The 19,939-nt window shown below is 37.5% G+C and overlaps 2 protein-coding genes across 4 annotated transcripts in view; one reads left to right on the top strand and one right to left on the bottom strand.

The window, feature by feature from the left end:
- Positions 1-790: 790 nt before the first annotated feature.
- Positions 791-13,481, top strand: zbtb2b (zinc finger and BTB domain containing 2b). 2 transcript variants are annotated; one of them, XM_067416804.1, is made up of 3 exons: positions 791-1,382; positions 8,731-8,911; positions 10,335-13,481. In XM_067416804.1, the coding sequence occupies exons 2-3, from the start codon at positions 8,739-8,741 to the stop codon at positions 11,764-11,766; spliced, it is 1,605 nt and encodes a 534-aa protein (XP_067272905.1). In that variant the 5' UTR covers positions 791-1,382; positions 8,731-8,738; the 3' UTR covers positions 11,767-13,481. The 2 variants fall into 2 exon arrangements, with proteins under 2 accessions (XP_067272905.1, XP_067272904.1); XM_067416803.1 differs by having other exon boundaries at positions 792-1,377.
- A 5,245-nt stretch (positions 13,482-18,726) lies between these two features.
- akap12b (A kinase (PRKA) anchor protein 12b) overlaps positions 18,727-19,939 on the bottom strand; it is a 63,535-nt gene continuing 62,322 nt past the window's right edge. For both annotated transcript variants that reach the window (XM_067416801.1, XM_067416802.1), the window contains one exon: positions 18,727-19,939. This exon is cut by the window's right edge and continues 331 nt beyond it. The gene's annotated coding sequence lies outside the window, so the exon portion shown is untranslated.

The following is a 19,939-nucleotide window of genomic DNA, read 5'->3' as shown; positions in this document are numbered from 1 at the left end:
TAGGTTAGTGCGTAGAATAAGGATCATAAAGGGGAAAAAAAATCAACACCCTTAAGATAAAATAAAATGCAATTTTAAAATATCAGAATATTAATAGGACTCTCTTAACATTTTTACAAACAATGTTTAACAACATTTGTTGCAAATACATACAAACCTGTAAACAAATGAAGGACTAAACCTGCCAACAAAAAAAAACTGATGGTTTCAGAGCGATTTCTTCTCAAAATCATGTTTTTAATACATTTTGTTAATTAAACCACATTTTAAATAAATGTAGAGAGATTAAACAATACACACTTTTTTCAATATATGAATAAATAGAAATAAAAAAATTCTCAAAATCATTTTAAATTAATTGTTAAACATACTTTAAATAAATCTAGTCACATATTCTTTCACCAATTATATATACACACACACACACACACACACACACACACACACACACACACACACACACACACACACTTTTTTTAATATATAAAATAGAAAAAAATCTTCTCGAAATAATGTTTTTAAGAAAAAAAATTATTAAACCATTTTTAAACCATTATTATTAAACCATCAAGTTTAGTCACATTTACATTTAAATGAAAATGCACACTTTTTCAACATATGAATAACTAGAGATAAATAAACGTGGGTTAACTATATATATATATATATATATATATATATATATATATATATATATATATATATATATATATATATATATATATATATATCTCCCATAACTTTTTTTTTTAAGCTAAAACAGTGTTATATATGTGTGTGAAATAAAAGTATGCCTTATATTTAAAAGGTATTATCCCTCATTAAATTCATTGTAGCCAGTGGCTGTGAAATCCTCGTTCTTCGAATAATACACGCATAATAATTCTCGTGAGCCAATTTCTCTTGGCTGTAAAAGTGCCCAGTCTGTCAACCGAAATGCAAATAGCCCAGCTCATGAGTCTGTCTCGATACGTTATCTTCATGTGGGGGTGGGTAGCGTGACCTACGGCGATACAACTCCACTAAAATCCGTTTATGTGTAACGTTCGCCAACGACTTGAACGATTGCTCAACATTCATCTCCGCTGCACCGTGAACACATGCGGAGAACGACACACACGTATCGCGCGCTCATTCGGCTGCTCTCAGCGCCAGCGACCGTTTGTTTTGGCATCCCAGGGAAGTGGGTTTTACAACCGCTGTTTTAAGCCCTTTTAGACAGTCATGTGATTGTAACGTAACCCGACCGGAAAACACCGACGACCATCGCCGCCAATGCTGCGTTTGAGAGGAACAGAGCAGCTGCGAGCCCAACGGACAAGTCCCCCGGTAACAGACAACGACTCACCGAACTCCACAAGCGCTCGCGGAGGAAAGGTAACGTACGTGAGCGTTTACAGTCGTTTACTGCTCATTTCAGTATTTGTTGTGTGTTTTTAATGTAGTTTATTTATTCGGTGACCACCCCTTCCCCCCGTGTGTGTGTCCGTTTCACGAAGCTCCGTTTATTTCTGCTTCTCGTCTCCGATGAGCTCCGTTCGGTGTTTATATCTTTGTTATTGTAGTGAATTTACGCTATATCCGCGATATGGTCGCTGGATCAAGTGCTGGCCGAGCCGTGAGCGTCTGCGCGTGATCGTATCAGTCAACACGTTTCAGTTTTTGACGGTTTATTTTCTATTTGCGAAGGAAAACAGATTGCGGAAGTGGTCGGTCTCTGCGGGAGATCTGTCCGTTCCACGTGTCTCCGTAGTGGGAGGAGCTAGTTTACAAACCACAATGAGAGCAAGTTGAAGCTGTAGCGATTGGTTTGGAGCTGCAGTGCTCGTTTGATAGATATTCTGGTAAAAGGAAACACCTGTAAACGGTTTAGTGTACTTGCAGAAAATCTGTCACGTCACTGATTCGACAAATTTCTACTTTTGCTGTGTGGCTTTTTGAGGGAAAAACATAAACTCGATAAGTTGAGCTTATTACAGTTTTACACCAAAATGAAATAGAAAGACTTTTTACACTTTTACCACACATCAGTCTTCTAGAAAAGGCTGTTTTATTCTACTTCCTCATATGGCTCTGCCATATTGACATCACATGACCACAAGCAATGAGCAGTAAAGTGCTTTCTATCCCAGTAATTTTCTCCATTTGGAAATTGATTTTTAACAATAACTTATAAACCTTTACAGACAATCCAACTGTGAGCTACAAGATTGTAGTCCATCCATGGTATATGTGACCCTGGACCACAAATAAGTGTCCAAATTTAGATTTATACATCATCTAAAAGCGGACTAAATAAGCTTAACTTTGATGTGGTTTGTTAGGATAGGATCATTATTTGGCTGAGAATGTGCAAAAAAAATCTAAATATTGAGAAAATTGTCTTTCAAGTTGTCAGAATTAAGTCCTTAGCAATGCATATTACTACTAATAATACATTTTTATATATATTTTTAGTTGAAAATTTACTAAATATCTTCATGGAACATGATATTTACTTAATATCCTAATGATTTTTGGCATAAAAGAAAAATCAATATGCAATATATTGTTAGCTATTGCCACAAATATACCCGTGACATGCTTTTGGTGAAGCATCATTTTAAACTTATGGAGGGAAAAACTACATTATCCATGATTCTGCAGAGAAAAACATCTCAAACATGCCAAAACATCTCTTTAGTGAATGAATGAATGAATGAATGATTCATTCTGCATCCAAATATACCTACTTATTCATGTTTTATAGAACATACTTTTTTTATAACGGTTGCAAAGTTTCAGACTTTATATTTTTCCCCTTTGTTTTTAATTTAATTACATTTTATTTGCAATGCTTCATGGGATTGTAGGTCTTGTACCTTTTTCTTTTAGTGCAATTTTTCCAATGCCATTTTGCTTTAAATACATTTTTGTGTTGTAAACCATGTAGCTGTTTAGTTGAGTTAACAGCTTTTTTTTAATTAACTTTATAGCACTTTCAGACAGTGTTCAAAGTTCTTTACATATCAACCAATAAATAATAATCACACGCGACAAAAAAAAAAAATCGGATTAGTTGATTTTATGAAATAATACTTTTATGTGTATGTGTTGAAGACAGAAAAAATAGAAATGACAATGGACAAAACAAAAGAAACTTGTTTGGTGTGAAGCAGCAGCAATTTAAACAATAGGGCTGGGTATTTACACAAATTTCATGATTTTGATTCGATTTCGATTATTTTGGATATATATCAGGTATAGTACAAAGGAACATTTTCCCATCAAAAAAAATCTCTTAACTAATGCTTAAAATTAGACTGATGAAATGTTTATATTAATAAAGTTACGATACTAACTTTACAATTACATATTTTTAATTCTACTCCAGTTGTTTTCCTTTTGTTTTTAGAGTCAAAAACATTTAAATGGTGGCTGTCCTAAACATTTTATGGATTTATTTAAACATGTTTTAAATATTGAAGAACATTAAAAATTATACTGAATTATAATGAATCTGGTGGTGCACATACTTAGCAGAATGATCCTCTCTAAAGTTCATTTTTCTAGCTGACTAATAAGTTTATGGTTACCGAATATGGATTTTCTAAGGTAAATGTGACCTCACGTGTTTACAAGCTGTTTTATTGACATACATTAGATTAGTCATGATTACATTAGTCATGATATGGATTTAGGTAAGATTACTGTATCTTTTAACATACCTTAGATGTTCATACATGTTTATTTTGTGCTCTAACTGGTATTAAAGCGGAAGAGATAATCGGTTCACGTGCGGTTTGCGTTGCCACTTCTTTTAAACTGAGGCGCTACAGTGATCTGTCACACTCATAGACTGTAGAAAAAGACAGACGATGCACCTTCAGTCTCTACCACTGTAGAAAAGGGGAGCCTCCAATGACCCAATGTGGAGCTGATGAGCCTGAGTCTGCGCTAGTGAGCGTGAAGTGGAGCCGCGATATCAAGGCCTGCAGAATCCGTTAGCACAGTTTACTGCAGATCAACTCATTATGTCGGTGTGAAATAAGCAGTTATAGAAATGTAGAAATTAAAGTTGAAGCTTAAATCTCCTCCCAAAAAAAGTCCATTGTTGCCTCAGTGACGACGACTTCACTCAGAGACTCAATCATGATGCCACACACTGTTTTTATAGACTCGAATAACTTAAACTATACTAAAGTATACCAAATAAACTAAAACTAAGCTTCTTTTTTTTTAAACAAGCTTTTGAAGTTACATGACATCAGTGTGATAAATCACCCAAACACATACAAATGTATTTGAAGTGTAATTTGATTGTTTAGTTTCTCACATCCCAGTAGATTACATGGAGAGGGCGGGGTTTATGACCAGACACCTGGGGGCGATCAAGACGCTTTGGCTTCACTTTTCAAAATATTGCATTATTTAGCCTATTATACAATTTTTATCCATGCACATTTTAAATTCATGTGCCTAATCTTGCAGCAACATCTCTTCACTGATGATGATGATGTGTTCGCTGGCGTGAGGGCGGGGCAACCGTCACTCACATGAAATCCACCAATAGCAAACCACAACGATCGCAAAGACCCGCCTTCTTTAGTTACTGTTGATATGTCCAACAAACCATGGCGCTCTCTCTCGCTACACATCATGATCTCATGCAGTGAAACATCCACTGACAAACACATTTAACATTAAAGAGCATCAAGTTTTTTTTAATTTCGTAATAGAATAATAATAATAATAATAATTAATTACATTTACATAGCGCTTTTCTAGACACCCAAAGCACTTTACATATAGAAGGGGGAATCTTAAATAATAGAATAATAAATGGACTAATAGAATAAGAATAATAAATGGACAAGATTTGAAATCAGAGACTTTGTTTCATGTCGAAAGTAACAAAGGTTATTGCGATTTATTTGGATGGGAGGCGTGCTACAATGTTCGGTTCCAACTGAAAACAGGATCAGTAATTGATTCTTGGGATTTAAGAATTGATATTGGTTCATAAAAATGAGAATTGATTAAAATTGAAAAATCAATAGTTTTTTTTTTCCCCAGCCCTTTAAACGTTATGCATCCAGGCCAGTAGGTCTCAGTATAGACCGGCTTATATCTGGATGAATGTGGACTAAAACTTTTTTTAAGAAATGCTTTTTTCCCCCGTCTTTACACAGCGACGTGACAATGCAGCCCATGCTTAGACACCACTGACAGTGAGTCTGTAGGCTCTATGGACACATCTTTTCTCCACCCAAGATGGGTTGAGTGGAAGTAGCCTCAGGAATGCTGTCTCGAGAGCCAGTAATGTGACACACAAAGCCTGTGATTAACCTTTAGGCTAATGGACATTCAAGGCACAGAGGCTGCTGAGCTGGTTCTGGTAGATGAGGGTTAATAACCTCAGGGTTCATTGTTCAGAGGTTGCCTCAGATGTTTGGCCCTTGGCTGTATCTGACCGCTCTGTTGGGGCCGTGTTTTCAGGGTCACAACATTGGGCTCTGGGTGTCTTTTTGCTATCTGAATAACCAGTTAGTTGTCTTTAAATATAATTTCTAATATGGGGTAAATATATTGTCACAATATACTGCAATACAAAAATGTATCATGGATAGTGCCAATCTGAATTGTGTATAGTTCACCCAAAATGACAATTACTGTGTGAGAAGGAGGGGATCAAGTTTAGAGTTAAGTGTCAGTACTACAGAAAAACTACTATCTCAGCTCCACAACACTCGGTCCTGCTCTGCTTCACACCAGGGATGGAAATTAGCACCCGCCACCAGCCCAAATGCGGATGATTTTGAGTTGTGGCGGGTAAACTGGCTTCACCTACCGGCCACCGTGGCGGGTAAATAAAAATAACATACTGTTTCCCCTCTTTGTAAACTGTGTTCAGTGCATACGAGTGCGGCGTATGTCCAAATATGGCCAGTCCTTTTCGCCGTCATTACCAAGATGTAATGCCAGAAAACGCGAATAAGAACTCGCGCGCGCTGAGAGAAGCATCATCTGAAAGCACACACTCGTCTTACAGCGCGCTAATATTGAGTTCTCTTTCAAGTCTTGCGACTCAACGGACAAACACCCACAAAAAGTATGTCAACATGTCCATCTTGATGAGTATCCAAGCAGACATAGTCTGAATATGCCCCGTATACAGTCGAGAAAGAAGAGCATATCCCTGCACTAGGTCTTAAAGGGGCAGTAACCTTTACTGCTGTTTAATGTCAAACAAAAGATAAGGACATCACTCACTGCTCTTGATTGAAGTTTAATAAGGATTCATCTTTAATTTAAACATTTGATTACTTTATTAATTTTCTGTACCTTTCTGCAGGCCAGTAGACCTGTACATTATTATTTAATGCATAAGTAAGGTCAAGTAAAACATTTTAGTTAGAATTTTATTTTATACTGTGGATTGTTGCAATTTGCTAAATAAATATTTGCATAATTTGTAATTGATTTATTATTTGAAACTTTAATTAATGCAATTGCAATGCCTTGATTTTTAGAAAAGTTACACAGTCATAGCATTAAGCCATAAATGCAATGGATAATTGGCATAATTTCTTTTAGTGTTTCGGTTTCAGCCAACAATTTTTATTTCTGTGCATCCCTACTGACAATGTTCTGCTCGGTGTGTCGTCAACACGCTTCAGAAGATGCCAAAACTAATAGTTTCATTGTTGATACTAAAAACCTAAAACTGGAAGCCATAAAAGACCACGAATCATCCAAAAGCCACATCCAGGTAAAAAAAAAAAAAAAAAAAAAAGAGCGTGCAGAGCGCTACTAATTTAATGAAATCAGTTAATGGTTTGTGTGTGTATAAGAGAGAAAGAAAAAATGCCAGTATTTCCTTGAGACTTGAGATTAAATAAACTGCTTTAGTATTGTAGAGCTTGTAGTATTAATTTTTCACATGCAGTTACACATTGTCGGTTAAAAACAAGAAAGTGGCTGGTAAAACATTGAGTGGCTGGTAGATTTTGAAATCCACAAGCCACAGTGGCCAGTGGACAAAAGTTAATTTCCATCCCTGCTTCACACTACAGTAATGTTAATTATCTCATCAAAGTACACCTTTGTTTTGAATAGGCAACCTCTAGCGGACGGAAAAATTACATAGTGCCGCTTTAATTGTTTGTCATAAATGTACAAACCCCCATTTGGGAAACCTGCTGTATCAGAGTGGCTTAAAAGCGCTGTAATTAAATCATATCGCTTAAAGGAACAGCACAGCTTCTCAACAAGCCACACGGTTAAAGGTTCATGTTAGTAGCACAAACCATGGGGGAAGAGTTGCCAAAGTGTAATGCTTAGGGTTAAAGGTTAAGGTTTATTCAAATCCTTAACCCTAAGAACGAGCAATAGTACTACTTGGTTGTAAGATTTCAATTAGGGCCGGGACTTTAACGCATTAATTAAGATTAATTAATTACAGGACTTTAACACGTTAATTAATTACGCAAAAAAATAAATAATAATTTTAACCACACATATTTTTGCACCATGGAACGTTTTTCAATTAATGAGTTTCGACCAAGCGGCAACCTCCCGCGATCTCTCTTGAAGCCAATACGGAAGTAATGTAAACTTTAATTCCTCAACTGGCCACTAGGGACAGGCTCCAGAAGGGAGCAGAATTTCATTGAGCCCCATGTTAAAATTCTCAACTTTAAAGCAGAAAAAAACATGTTTACAGCCTGGTACAAATTGTGGTTTTGGCTTATATGGCTAATTTTGATCTTCATGACAACTCTGAGGGGGGTGAATATTTTTATAACTCATTCGTTTACGTTATATAAAGCCTTAAGGTTCTGCATAATTAAGGGCGTGGTTACAAGTGGATAGCCATTTATCCGCCGTCTATAGTTATTGCGTCACCTCAGCTCCGCGCACATCCCGCCTTTTTGCCCATTTTCTGTTATCCGGGAGTGACACGCGATGACTCGCTCACAAGATGGCAACGCCCAGCTCGCCCCTACTTTAAGCTTCAGAACGGCTTATCAGAATCCTATGGGTGACGTCACGGACACTACGTCCATATTTTTTTACAGTCTATGGTTTCGACGGACCGATTATACTGGAACACCAACTAGCGCTCGCGAGTCACGTCAACAACAAACCAGTGTGAACATGAACGAAGAAGCTGATTAAACCGCTCTGCTTGGCCCCGAGGATGGGCAATTTTGTTTTAAAAAACAAAAGGATGGACGCGTCGACAAGAGCATGGTTGTGTGCAAGCTATACAACAAGGAATTTGCGCATCGAGCCTCAAATATCACAAATATGCTTTTGCTACACTTAATGGCAAACATTGCACTGGTCTGCTGGACTGAAATAAATAAACAACATTTTGCTAATTAAACTTGCTGGTATGTATTCAGTCATTATTCAATGGTATACTAAAAATACATGTGAAAAATCACTTCTCATTGTTCTCAGGTCAAATATTTATATGCAATTAAAATGCGATTCATTTCGATTAATTAATTACAAAGCCTCTAATTAATTAGATTAATTTTTTCAATCGAGTCCCGGCCCTAATTTCAATGCTAAGTTTATTGTTCACGCAACAGTGTTGAGTTCATATTTACAGCTGTTCACTGCTGATGAAGTCCATGTCACAGACAACTTAACTGCCTTCTTTCACCCAGACTTTTTTTGGTGCATTGTGGTCTGTAGTAGACAGGAAGTTGACTGTCATCTCTGGCCCTTTCTGTGTAGGTGGAAGTATGGAGCTGGCCAATCATGGTCTTATCCTTCTGCAGCAGCTCAACGCGCAGAGGGAGTTTGGCTTCCTGTGTGACTGCACGGTCGCCATCGGAGATGTTTTTTTCAAAGCACACAAGGCCGTACTGGCCGCGTTCTCAAACTACTTCAGAATGCTATTTATACACCAGGACAGGTAAAAGCTTTGTGTAATTTGTATGTGATTATTAAAGTCCAATTTGTCCCTAAACTAGAATGTTGATCTGGTAAGATGATAATTATATCTCATATTATAACTAATAAATGACCAACATTACAATTCTATACTATTTTGTCTAAATAAAAATAAAAAACACTAAAACTAGTCAGTCATTTCAAATGCTACAAGTGAATGTAGGCATCACAACACTATCATTTACAGTATAAAAAAATGGATATTCATTTGGAGGTTTGCTAAAGGCTGGAATACCCCCCCCCCCCTCTCTCTCTCTCTCTCTCTCTCTCTCTCTCTCTCTCTCTCTCCACTCCTGCTTCCTGTCGGATCTCTACACTGTCCTATCCAATAAAACCATAAAAAGGCTTAAAAAAAAAACTGTCACACCCTACCAGACTTTCAAGCTGTCCCAAACACATGCGCTTCATTGATAGGAGACACATGACAAATGAAAATGTGTTCTAAAGCCAGCCCGAAATATTAAACCTGGTCAATATCCTCGAACTGGATAGAGATATACTGTGAAGATGAAAAGGGAGTCTGTGCCCATTATTCAATGTGATTTTATGCAAAATATGCTAATTCCAACTGGCTAAAATCTGCACAATGGCTCGGCCTTTCTGCAACTAACTCAAAATAAAAATTGTATAGTGTATTACAGACTTAAAGATTACATTTATTATTATTATTAAAATAGTGATTTTAAATATTAAAGGGTTAGTTCACCCAAAAATCTGTCATTAATTCCTCACCCTCATGTCGTTTTAAACATGTTAAATTTAGATATTTATGATGAAAACTGAGAGCTGACCCCTCCATTGACAGCTACACAACCTTTGATGCTTCAACGAGCTCATAAAGAGGGTCATAAAATTAATCCACATGAATTGAGTGGTTTAGTTCAAATTTGCTAAAGAGACACGACTGCTTTATATGATGAACAGATTGAATTTAGGCTTTTATTCACATATAAACATTCACAAACTCACATCAGTTGTGGTAAATGAAAAATGTTTGCCTCAGAACCGTTCTCAGGAAGTTCTCGGATTTTATCATAAATATCTTCATTTGAGTTTTAAAGATGAACTAAGGTCTTAAGGGTTTGGTACGACATGAGGGTGAGGAATTTACATTTTTGGGTGAACTATACTATGATAATCACTTTATGAAATACAGGAAATGAACATGCACAATTATTCACTGCACATATATCAGAAAGATTGTGTGTGTTAGTACTATTAAGGACAATAAAATGTGTTTTTTGATTTAAGGCACAATAAACACGTCTACTTGTGCTCAAATTTGCTCTAATAATAATAAGCAAGTATTAAAGCACTTCCATAGCACAACAACTGTTGTTTTTTTCTTCACGTTGAATCTTTGTTTTTTTTGTCTTCTCCTCCAGTGACTGCGTCCGCTTGAAGCCTGCTGACATTCAGCCTGACATCTTCAGCTACCTCCTCAATCTGATGTACACCGGCAAACTGGCCACACAGCTCATCGACCCAGCTCGCCTGGAGCAGGGCGTCAAGTTCCTGCATGCGTACCCTCTTATTCAGGAGGCAAGTCTGGCTAGCCACGCAGCCCAGGCACACCCTGAGGTCAGCCTTCCTCTGTCATCCTCTCTCTATGGGATTCAGATATCAGACCAACAGGCCACGCTCACAAACCGCCTCTCAGCGAGAACACATCTCTCCCCGCCATTTGATTTAGAAAGTGGCGGTGTTCTCGATGGGAAGTGTGTCACCACAAACAAAGCTACCTCGCTGACGCGGGCCGGATCCAAGCACAGGCACCCTCCGTCAGAAACGGAGGTGGAAGCGTCTGCGAGCACCAGTCAGTTTGTGAGGGAAATCTCAGAGATGGAAACCTCTGCAAGTGAGGCTCCGTCTTGCTCCCTGAACACCAACACCATCCTGCATGTGAAGCCCAGCATCATGAGACGAAACGCCTCGTTGAGGAAGCATTATACGTGCCACGTCTGCGGGGGTCGGTTCACTCAGCGAGGAGCCTTACGAGAGCACCTGCTTCTGCACACTCAGGCCATGCTTCCCCTTTTGGAGTCTGTCGGTGCAGCTTCTCCAATGGCGACCGGAGGCGCGGCTACACCAGATGTAGAGGAAGTTCTCAGAGGCAGCGAAGCTGCGGCAGCCACACCCATAATCATGGATGTTCCAAGTGACAGCGAGCAGCATCTGTACTCGAAACACTCGCCGCATCCTGAAACCGCAATGCCCGTCCCAACAACAACCGCAGTTAGCCTGTACACAGCTCAGCCCCAGGCAGACACGCCTCCACCATCCGATATTGCAGATATTGACAACCTAGAAGGCGCGGCTGACATGGAGCGGGAAGTGAAGCGGAGGAAATATGAGTGCTCCACTTGTGGCCGCAAGTTCATCCAGAAAAGCCACTGGAGAGAGCACATGTACATCCACACAGGTAAGCCGTACCGCTGCAGCGCCTGCGGAAAGAGCTTCTGCCGGGCCAATCAGGCGGCACGGCACGTCTGCATGAATCTGAGCTCGGAGCCGGCTTACACCATGGTGGACCGACAGAGCATGGAGCTGTGCGCCGCAGACGACTCCAGCCAGATGGAGGCGCTGTTTTTAGGCTCGTCAGGGAGGCCATATAAATGCAATGTGTGTGAAATGACCTTCTCCAGCCCCAATGAGGTGATCAAGCACCTGTGCTTCAACCAGGGGGCGCTCTCGGCTGGAGAAATGGGCGTCAGCAGGCTGAACAGTGACAACCTGGCCAAAGACGAAGGCTCGGATTCATCCAATGGTGGGCCGTTGATGACGCCAATCAAAACAGAGGAAGTCTTTGTGGAATAGCTCCATATTCATCCAAAATATCGTTTTTTAATGTATTGCATTTGAACTGTGGGTAAATTATGATCAGAGGTTAAGCTACCGATCGAAATTTCTGTTATATATATATATTTTACTTCTACTGAAAAGTACTTCTGCATTACTCTTTTTTTAACACTCTTAAATTATAACAGATTTACAGTATGTTTAGTCAAATTCCTGCTTGATTCTGTATTTCTTTCAAGGATTTTGCTGGGTCATTTGCTGTTTGTGTTGCGGTTAAAGCTCTTCCTCTGTGTAACTGCACAGGAAAAGGATGTAGTGAACGGCCTCAGACTAGACTTCACATTTGGTTGGATTGGTAATGGAATATTTAAAAAATCATTAGTTTATGAGCGTAGCACCAAAATTTGTTGTGTATGCCCCCTCCATGAAAAACGAGCAGCTAAGTGTGGGTATTGGTTTTAGAAATGTATTCGCTACCTCAACCGGTTTCGGACTACCCTGAAATTTGCATCAAAGGCTCGAGGATGAAAGTCAACTTTATCTTCCAGTGCCGCTGAGGAGTTAACCAGATCTCAAAGTTTTTCTTTCTGACACTGTTTTTAATTTCTTATTACATGCTTTGGGTTTGCAGGTGCAAGGTGTGATTGTAGATAACCTTCATTCAGTGCCAGATTTCTTGTCGAATATCATTTATATTAGACTTAACGTGACCCACGATATGTTTGCATACTTTTGTGTTTCCACATTTGTTCGTTACAGTGCCAATACCACCGAAATGATAGACATCCACGCCGTAAAACTGTCTGGCGGCAACAGCAGCTTATCAGCAGTCTCACTGTGGTTCAACATGTTTACAGTTGTGCTGTGTGCTTGATCAAAGTTGTTACTGTGTGTGCATTTAGAAAACACTGTGGCCAATCGTACACATGTACATAATGTAGCCTGAAGGGAGATATTTCTGTCACTGTTCGCAGATTTTAATGAGTATGCTCTTAATTTCCTTATTTTTGAGCCTTGTATAACTTTTCTAATGTTATGTACAGTGCTTTATTTACAAAGAATTTTATAATCTCAAAGGTTGTATATTGATCGATGCATTTACTGTATAATATTATCCATTTTAGTGTAGCACAAGTGTGTGTGTATATTGGCTGTCTTTATGTTCTGATGAAACTGACAGTGAGGTCATGCTGTTCAAGCACTGATATCTACTAAAGATCCCCGACTACTCTCATTACACTTGTGCTACGTCAGGAAAACTTCTCTTTTAACCATTTTAAACCAGGGCGATTTACAATCAGTGCTATTTCTTCCATCTTTCTCTTTGTCAAGACCTTCTAGGAATATATTTTAAGAGCACTGTGAGTTAAGTTACTACTGAATAGAGCCCAGGAAGGACCATTTTGCTTCATTTTGTTACAAGCGTTTTTCTTTTCTTTCTTTCTTTTTTTTAAATTGTGATGTTAAGGGACAGGATGCCTTGTCCAAATGATATGTAATCATACATGCAATGTCATGCATTTTTTTTTTGTAGAATTGTTAACTCTTTATTATTTGTACATATGCAAGTTGTTACCCAATGAGGCAGTTATAGGGAACGCACAAACCCCAAAGCCAAGGCAAGCATACTGTGATCTCTCGCTCCTCAGGAACATGAACAGTTGTCTCTGGAAAAAAATACTTCCTCTGTGTTTTCATTGTGAATAATGATAATAAATCCTTATGTTTTTGAAGTGTGCATTTTATTTGATTTAATATACAATACTGTTCAAAAGTATTATATATTAAACAATATATTTATCCAAAAAACAAAAAAAAAACATTTAAAAAATAAATAGAAAGTTGGGTAACACTTTACAATATGAGGGCAATAATATGCATTAATTCATGCTTCACTAATGTACAGATAATCAAGAGTTAATGTATGACCCATGAAAAAATAAACCATATTAATGATAACTGCATCAGCAAATAATGTAGATTCTACATGATTAATAGATTAAGTAATATATAAATGGCTATTAATTAAATTTGACATCATGTATTAAGTTCCTAATAACATGATATTAACTAATAGCGTAAATTCATGTTAGTTATCACAATGGGTCAAAGCCATCCATTTCAGCTTCCAGTTGTCTGCGTTAAGTAATCATTAGCTATCATGTTATGACTTTACTTAAGTAAACATGACTAATTGTTAAAGCTGCACTATGTATTTTTTCCAGGTGACTCCCTCAGACGGGTCATTGGTTAAAATAGCAATTTTCTCACAATATACAAATAGTTGGAAACATTTGGGATATTGTAAGAACTTAACAAAATATATAACACTGGCCTGGTGTTTTTGTGATATTTTACTGCAAAAATTCTACATAGTGCGCCTTTAAGTAATATGTCATTGTGGTTATGGCTTCTGAGTTAATTTCTGAATTCGTTAATAGTCATGTGCAGTAATCATTAATAAATGGTTTAGTTCTTCATTAATCATACATTAACTCATGATTATCTGTGCATTAGTGACGCATGAACTAATGCATATTAGTGCACCCGTATAGTAAAGTGTTAACGAAAGTTGTTATTTTAAATTTGTAATATTTCACAATATGACTATTTCTATTTTTTTCTTTTTTTACAAATAAATGCAGTCTTGGTGAGTGTTAAAAAGGCCAGTTTGCACTAAGAATAATAACTATAAAGACATAGCTCTAAAAATCGTTCTCAATATTAAAGAATAGCAGAGTTCACACCATAACGGCACAGAGAAACAATATCATTGGAATCACTTTAACAATTTTTTCTCTCCAGCTGATGACTGATGGAAACACTGACAGCCAATCAGAATCCATCCTGCTCATTTAAAGCAGAGGTCTCAAAGTTTGGTCCTGGAGGGCTGCTGTCCTGCAGAGTTAAGCTCCAACCCTAAATAAACAGCTGAACCAGCTAATCAGTGTCATTCTAGGACCTTGTAAGACAGTTTATTTGGAGTTGGAGCTAAACTCTGCAGGACATCGGCCCTCAGGACCGAGTTTGGAGACCCCTGATTTAAAGCAACAGGCAAGCACATGCTTAGAATAAACAGAACGATATTTTATGATTCTGAGAGCGTATCTAATTGTATGCACACTATACTGTCCATGGAATAAAAACATCATCAAAGTTAGTTAATTAGAATCTCTTGAAGCATCGAAAATACATTTTAAATTAAAAATAAAAAATAAATTCAGTGTATTGATTCATGAGTCGGATCGTGTGCCAAACTGCTGAAATCCTGTGACATTGGCGATCCGAATCATGAATCAATCCGCTGATTCATGAAACGTTTGAATCTTTATTTGAGGATTGAACACAAAAACGAAAGAGAAGACAATGCTGAATAAAGTCGTAGTTTTTGCTATTTTTGGACCCAAATGTATTTGGATGCTTCAAGAGATTCTAATTAACCCACTGATGTCTCATATGGACTACTCTGATGATCTTTTTATTCCCTTTCTGGACATGGACAGTATAGTGTGCATACACTTAGATACGCTCTTGGACTAAATATAAAATATCTTAAACTGTGTCTGAAGATGAACGGAGGTCTTACGGGTGTGGAACGACATTAGGGTGAGGAGTTAATGACATACATTTCATTTTTGGGTGAACTAACCCTTTAACTGCTAGAGCGCAAAAGGTTACAGACTGCAGCTTTAACAAATATGTTAACATTTTCAGGGCTCTCAAGTTTTGAACTGAGTTCAGAGTGAGATTTCGGCCGTGGCGGCAGCAACGGGGTTTGGCTGGGTACGGGGGTCTGATATGAAAAATTACACATTCGTACAAATAAAAAAAAATGCATTTAATTTGTGTGTGTGTGTGTGTGTGAGAGAGAGAGAGAGAGAGAGAGAGAGAGAGGTTAGTGTTGTTTATTGGTGTTGGTAGCAGGTTTTTGAGGCCTTCAGCCCAGAGGTTGGTGGCACCTTAACATGAGCACAGTCGCGCTGAAGTGAGCTGTGGTTTACAACAGAGATTATTTTACTCTCAAATAATCTTAGACAAACTGCCTATAATTATTGTTTGCTATATCACTTTTTCCTCTCTTTATGACAGCGGCAGGGCCGGCTCTAGCTCTTTGGTTGCCTATAGGCGAGATGGAGTTTTGCATTTTCAATTCCACATTGAGTTTTGCTACATTCATTGCGGGATATATAATCAAAATGCAATCGCAAGTATCTTAAATGGAAGTTTAAATGCAATTTAGAAAAATAACATTTAAATAATCATTTTGCTACAATTTTTGCTTGAACATGTTAAACACAACTAATTATTTCTGTAATACCTTTTAATTTTAATTTTGCAACTTATATAAAGTATTACAATATACAATTTATGTTTAAATTATATGTGATTTTATTAAATTATAAAAACTAGTGTAGGAAATAGCGAATGTAAATTATATTATTCAATTTGAATTATCATTTTGTTCCAAATGTTGCACACATGGTATGGAAAATGTAAATTTAAATACTGAAATGCATTGCCATTTTACATATTGCATTGCAAATTTTATATCGCTACACTTCAACTTTCAAAAATAGGAGTGAGCACGAATATATTCGATTTGTAATTAATATTCGAAAAATAAAAATAAAATTGAAATTTTACTATAGGCTATTGCTTCGCTGGCCGTAAATGCAGTGAATCCATTATAAATCCCTCTAAATCTCGCAGTTATAGCTAAATCCACTGGGTGGTGCTGTGGAGCGGGTTAATAACTCGACTGTATTTGATGAATGTCGTCTGCCTCGTGATGTTTGGAATTACTAGATGAAAATGATCTTACAAAATGGAGTAACTTTTAATAAATTAATTAATGAAAGTGAGTAAAAAAAAAATCCCATCCAAACACCAGTCGATGAGGACAGCTGTCCATCACCGCATTCACGAGTGCAGAAGAGCACAGATGTTCACTGAGTGAGAGCACAATAACGTACTATAGCAAAATGCAATTCATGCAAATCATGATTGAGCTTCCTGTAAGTTTTGTTGAGGGATTAAGAACAGAAAACACAAAGTGCTGTCAGAAACTTAACTTAACACCGTTATCTTTGTGTCTCTGCGTCTGTCATCGGGGCTTCTAGTTGCCAACTAACGGTACTTCAGCGAGCATTTGATTCAATGAGCGAGGCCGTGGCGTGAATCACAGAATGTGACGTTGGAATCAGAACGTAAACGTTCTTGGGTGGAGGGAATATCTATATCTTACCCAGATACAGCAAATCTATTTTATGATTGGCTGTTCGGTCTCTATTTTTATTGGATTAACTGGTGCGTGGCAGGGCCGTCAGGGAACTCGCAACTTTAGTGTGTGTTACCCTGGCGATTTCTCTGCGTGAGAAATACATGGTGTGGCGTGTGAGCGTGTGAACGGGTTGAAATGCGTGTGTCTCACGCCCAATGCGTGAGACTTGAGAGCCCTGCATTTTATAAATGTATTTAAAATTTTAATTTTCACAAGGATATACTATATGGATTATTTTTAACTCAAAATGTTTTTTTACGTTTGTGCTTAAAAAACCTCATACCCGAATTGGTCTTGTTATTTTGCATTTTAGCCTTATTTTAAACAGAAAGTATGTGTATTCTGCACATGTCTTTGTTTCAAGTGTAATTATTTAGATAAGATGTGGTAACAATCACTGCATTGTGAGTGCGGGACTTTTAGGGGCATAATCCCGCACTCTGCTAAGGCTGTTATAAAGCACATGCAAACAGTATAACTATTTAACATTAATAGTTAGTATGTTACAACCTTGAAAGCGATAACGATGACTCTTTATATATTTGACTCTCAGTTACGTTCTTCGTGAAGTAAATTAGTAGCGATTAGAGTCAGCGTCTCTCACAGCGCCATCTGCTGGTGATTTGGGCGCTTTTTTTGCAGTATATGTGCGGTTTGTTTTTAACAATTAAGCTGTAAAAAGGGGACAAGTGTCACAGCAGCCGCCGAGCGAACGCACAGAGTAACGTCGTGACATAATTTTAAACACACTCAAATTAATCGAATATTATAAACAGAGCTGTTAACTTACCTGATACTCCTGACTCCTGAAAAGCGGAAATGGCGCTGGCGACTGTGGCATAATAAAAGTCCCGCTGCTAATGAGGCGTGTGTTGCGTTCATCAGATTAACAATCTCTTCTGCGGCCTTTCTCAGCTCCTCAACACTCGGTCCTGCTCTGCTTCACATTACAGTAACGCTAACGGCATCAATTAACGTGATTTCTGCCTGAGTCCTATCCATATTCTTTTCCACCGGCTGTGAGGTGAAAGATGCTGCTCAAACCTGGCATCAACAAACTACGACCTCCAGCAGATGGAAAAGTTACATAGTGCATAGAAAACGATTTTTAGAACTCTCCTTGTTATCATCCTTTTGTAAACGGGCCTTTACATACGCCAAGCTTAATTCTGCCTTCACGTGCAATCTTAATTTTAGTAAATATGAGATTCATAGGAAAAAATTGCACTCCCTCCAATTTCAAAATTTGAATGCAATAAGCTCATAATCATGACTTCAGAAATGGGAATTATCAAATTTCCTATAGCATGTGAAGGCGGCATTTAAGCAAAGTCATCCATTCTTTTTCTAGAGGCAACTGTACAGGTTTAGTACAACTCTGTGCATCTTTCTAACATAATAAACCACATGGGCAAATATTTTGGCTTTGCATCCGTGTGAAATGTACAGTCTGAAGGATACACATAATATTGTGAAATAGCGCTGCTGCTTATTGCTAATGCATGAGTTTATTAATTAATTTAAATCTAGTTTTTTTGAGCCACTAGATGGCGCCACTACACCAAAACTAGCAAACGGGTTTTACCCTGCTTAAATATTCCCAGCATTTTACTTATACCATTCATTTTACAGTTTGCATTTTCTGTATCCCCCCACCACCTGGTACAAACTCACAAACAGAACCTCATAGAAACGGCTTGATTTACACTAGCTTTATTTGAATGAAATATAGACATGATTTTGTATCCATACTATTAACAGCTTGAAGAATACAAAAAGAGGTGAGGCTCATGCTACTGGTATATAACATTCCTTAATGCTTTCATTGGTTATTTGTTAATATTACAACATGAATTAAGGTACATAGGTATACAATTTGTACAAATGTTAAAGAGCTTCACAGTAGACTGTATTATAAAAAGCTAGGAAAAGAAGGAGTGTCGTTCATTAAAAGCATGACAGTAGTAGCAGAGCTGTTTTTCTATTGAAGATAATGCACCCCCTGTTCAGTCTGTCATTTGCTTTCTGAATGTTTTCCTGTTTAGTTTGCCACCATATGCATATTTCATATTTGTGAAACTGTTTTCTTTGCATGATCTATGGCTATAATATTACTCATTTCAAAGAGACTGACAATAAGGCATGACTTTCAAAGAAATAACAATCCTTGGGACAGAGATTAGAAATGTGAAAATATCTTACACTACATTACTAAACGTCTGTGTATTAAAACCTTGTGTAACCTGTGTTGGAGAGTTCACCAATAGATGGTGTAAATATATTTCTCCTTGCACAATCGTCTCACACTTTTCCTTTAACCTCGTGTGCATTCTGGGTGTTAAAACATGCGTTTCGCTAAGGCCGTCAAACAATGAAGTGCACTTTTTTTTTAAACACTCCCTACTCATGCAAGCATTTATCACCATCGTGATCGTAGATTTTCACAGGATACCACTTAAAGCGAAATCAAATTGAACAGACTTTTAAAACCTCAAATGTCACGCATCAATGGTAAAATCGTTGCATGATAAATATACATAATAAAAAGACAACATTTCACAGTAAGGGACAGAAAAGTGGTATATCTACAGTGAGAATGGAGATGATAATGGCTGAATATAGTGTTTATGTTCACATTACAGCCACAGCATATGCACTTTACCGTGTACTACAGCTGTAGAGGGTGTATCTGTACCATATTTGTTAAACTTATTTGTCTAAATAACATTTTGTAATTTTACACCAGCATGACATCACGATTTCAATGTGTTTTTAGAAGGTTAGACGTTTGTTTTTGTTTTTGAGAGGGTTGAGAGAATATTTTAGATATAAATACAATATACAAAATAACAACCCTCCTACTCCAACATCACAAGCACACATTAGATCATACAAGATCCACACATACAT

Source organism: Pseudorasbora parva, chromosome 15 (genome assembly GCF_024679245.1).
Source record: "Pseudorasbora parva isolate DD20220531a chromosome 15, ASM2467924v1, whole genome shotgun sequence".
NCBI lineage: Eukaryota > Metazoa > Chordata > Actinopteri > Cypriniformes > Gobionidae > Pseudorasbora > Pseudorasbora parva.
The sequence above is the reverse complement of the archived record's forward strand: the minus strand, read 5'-3'. Positions and strand labels throughout refer to the sequence as shown.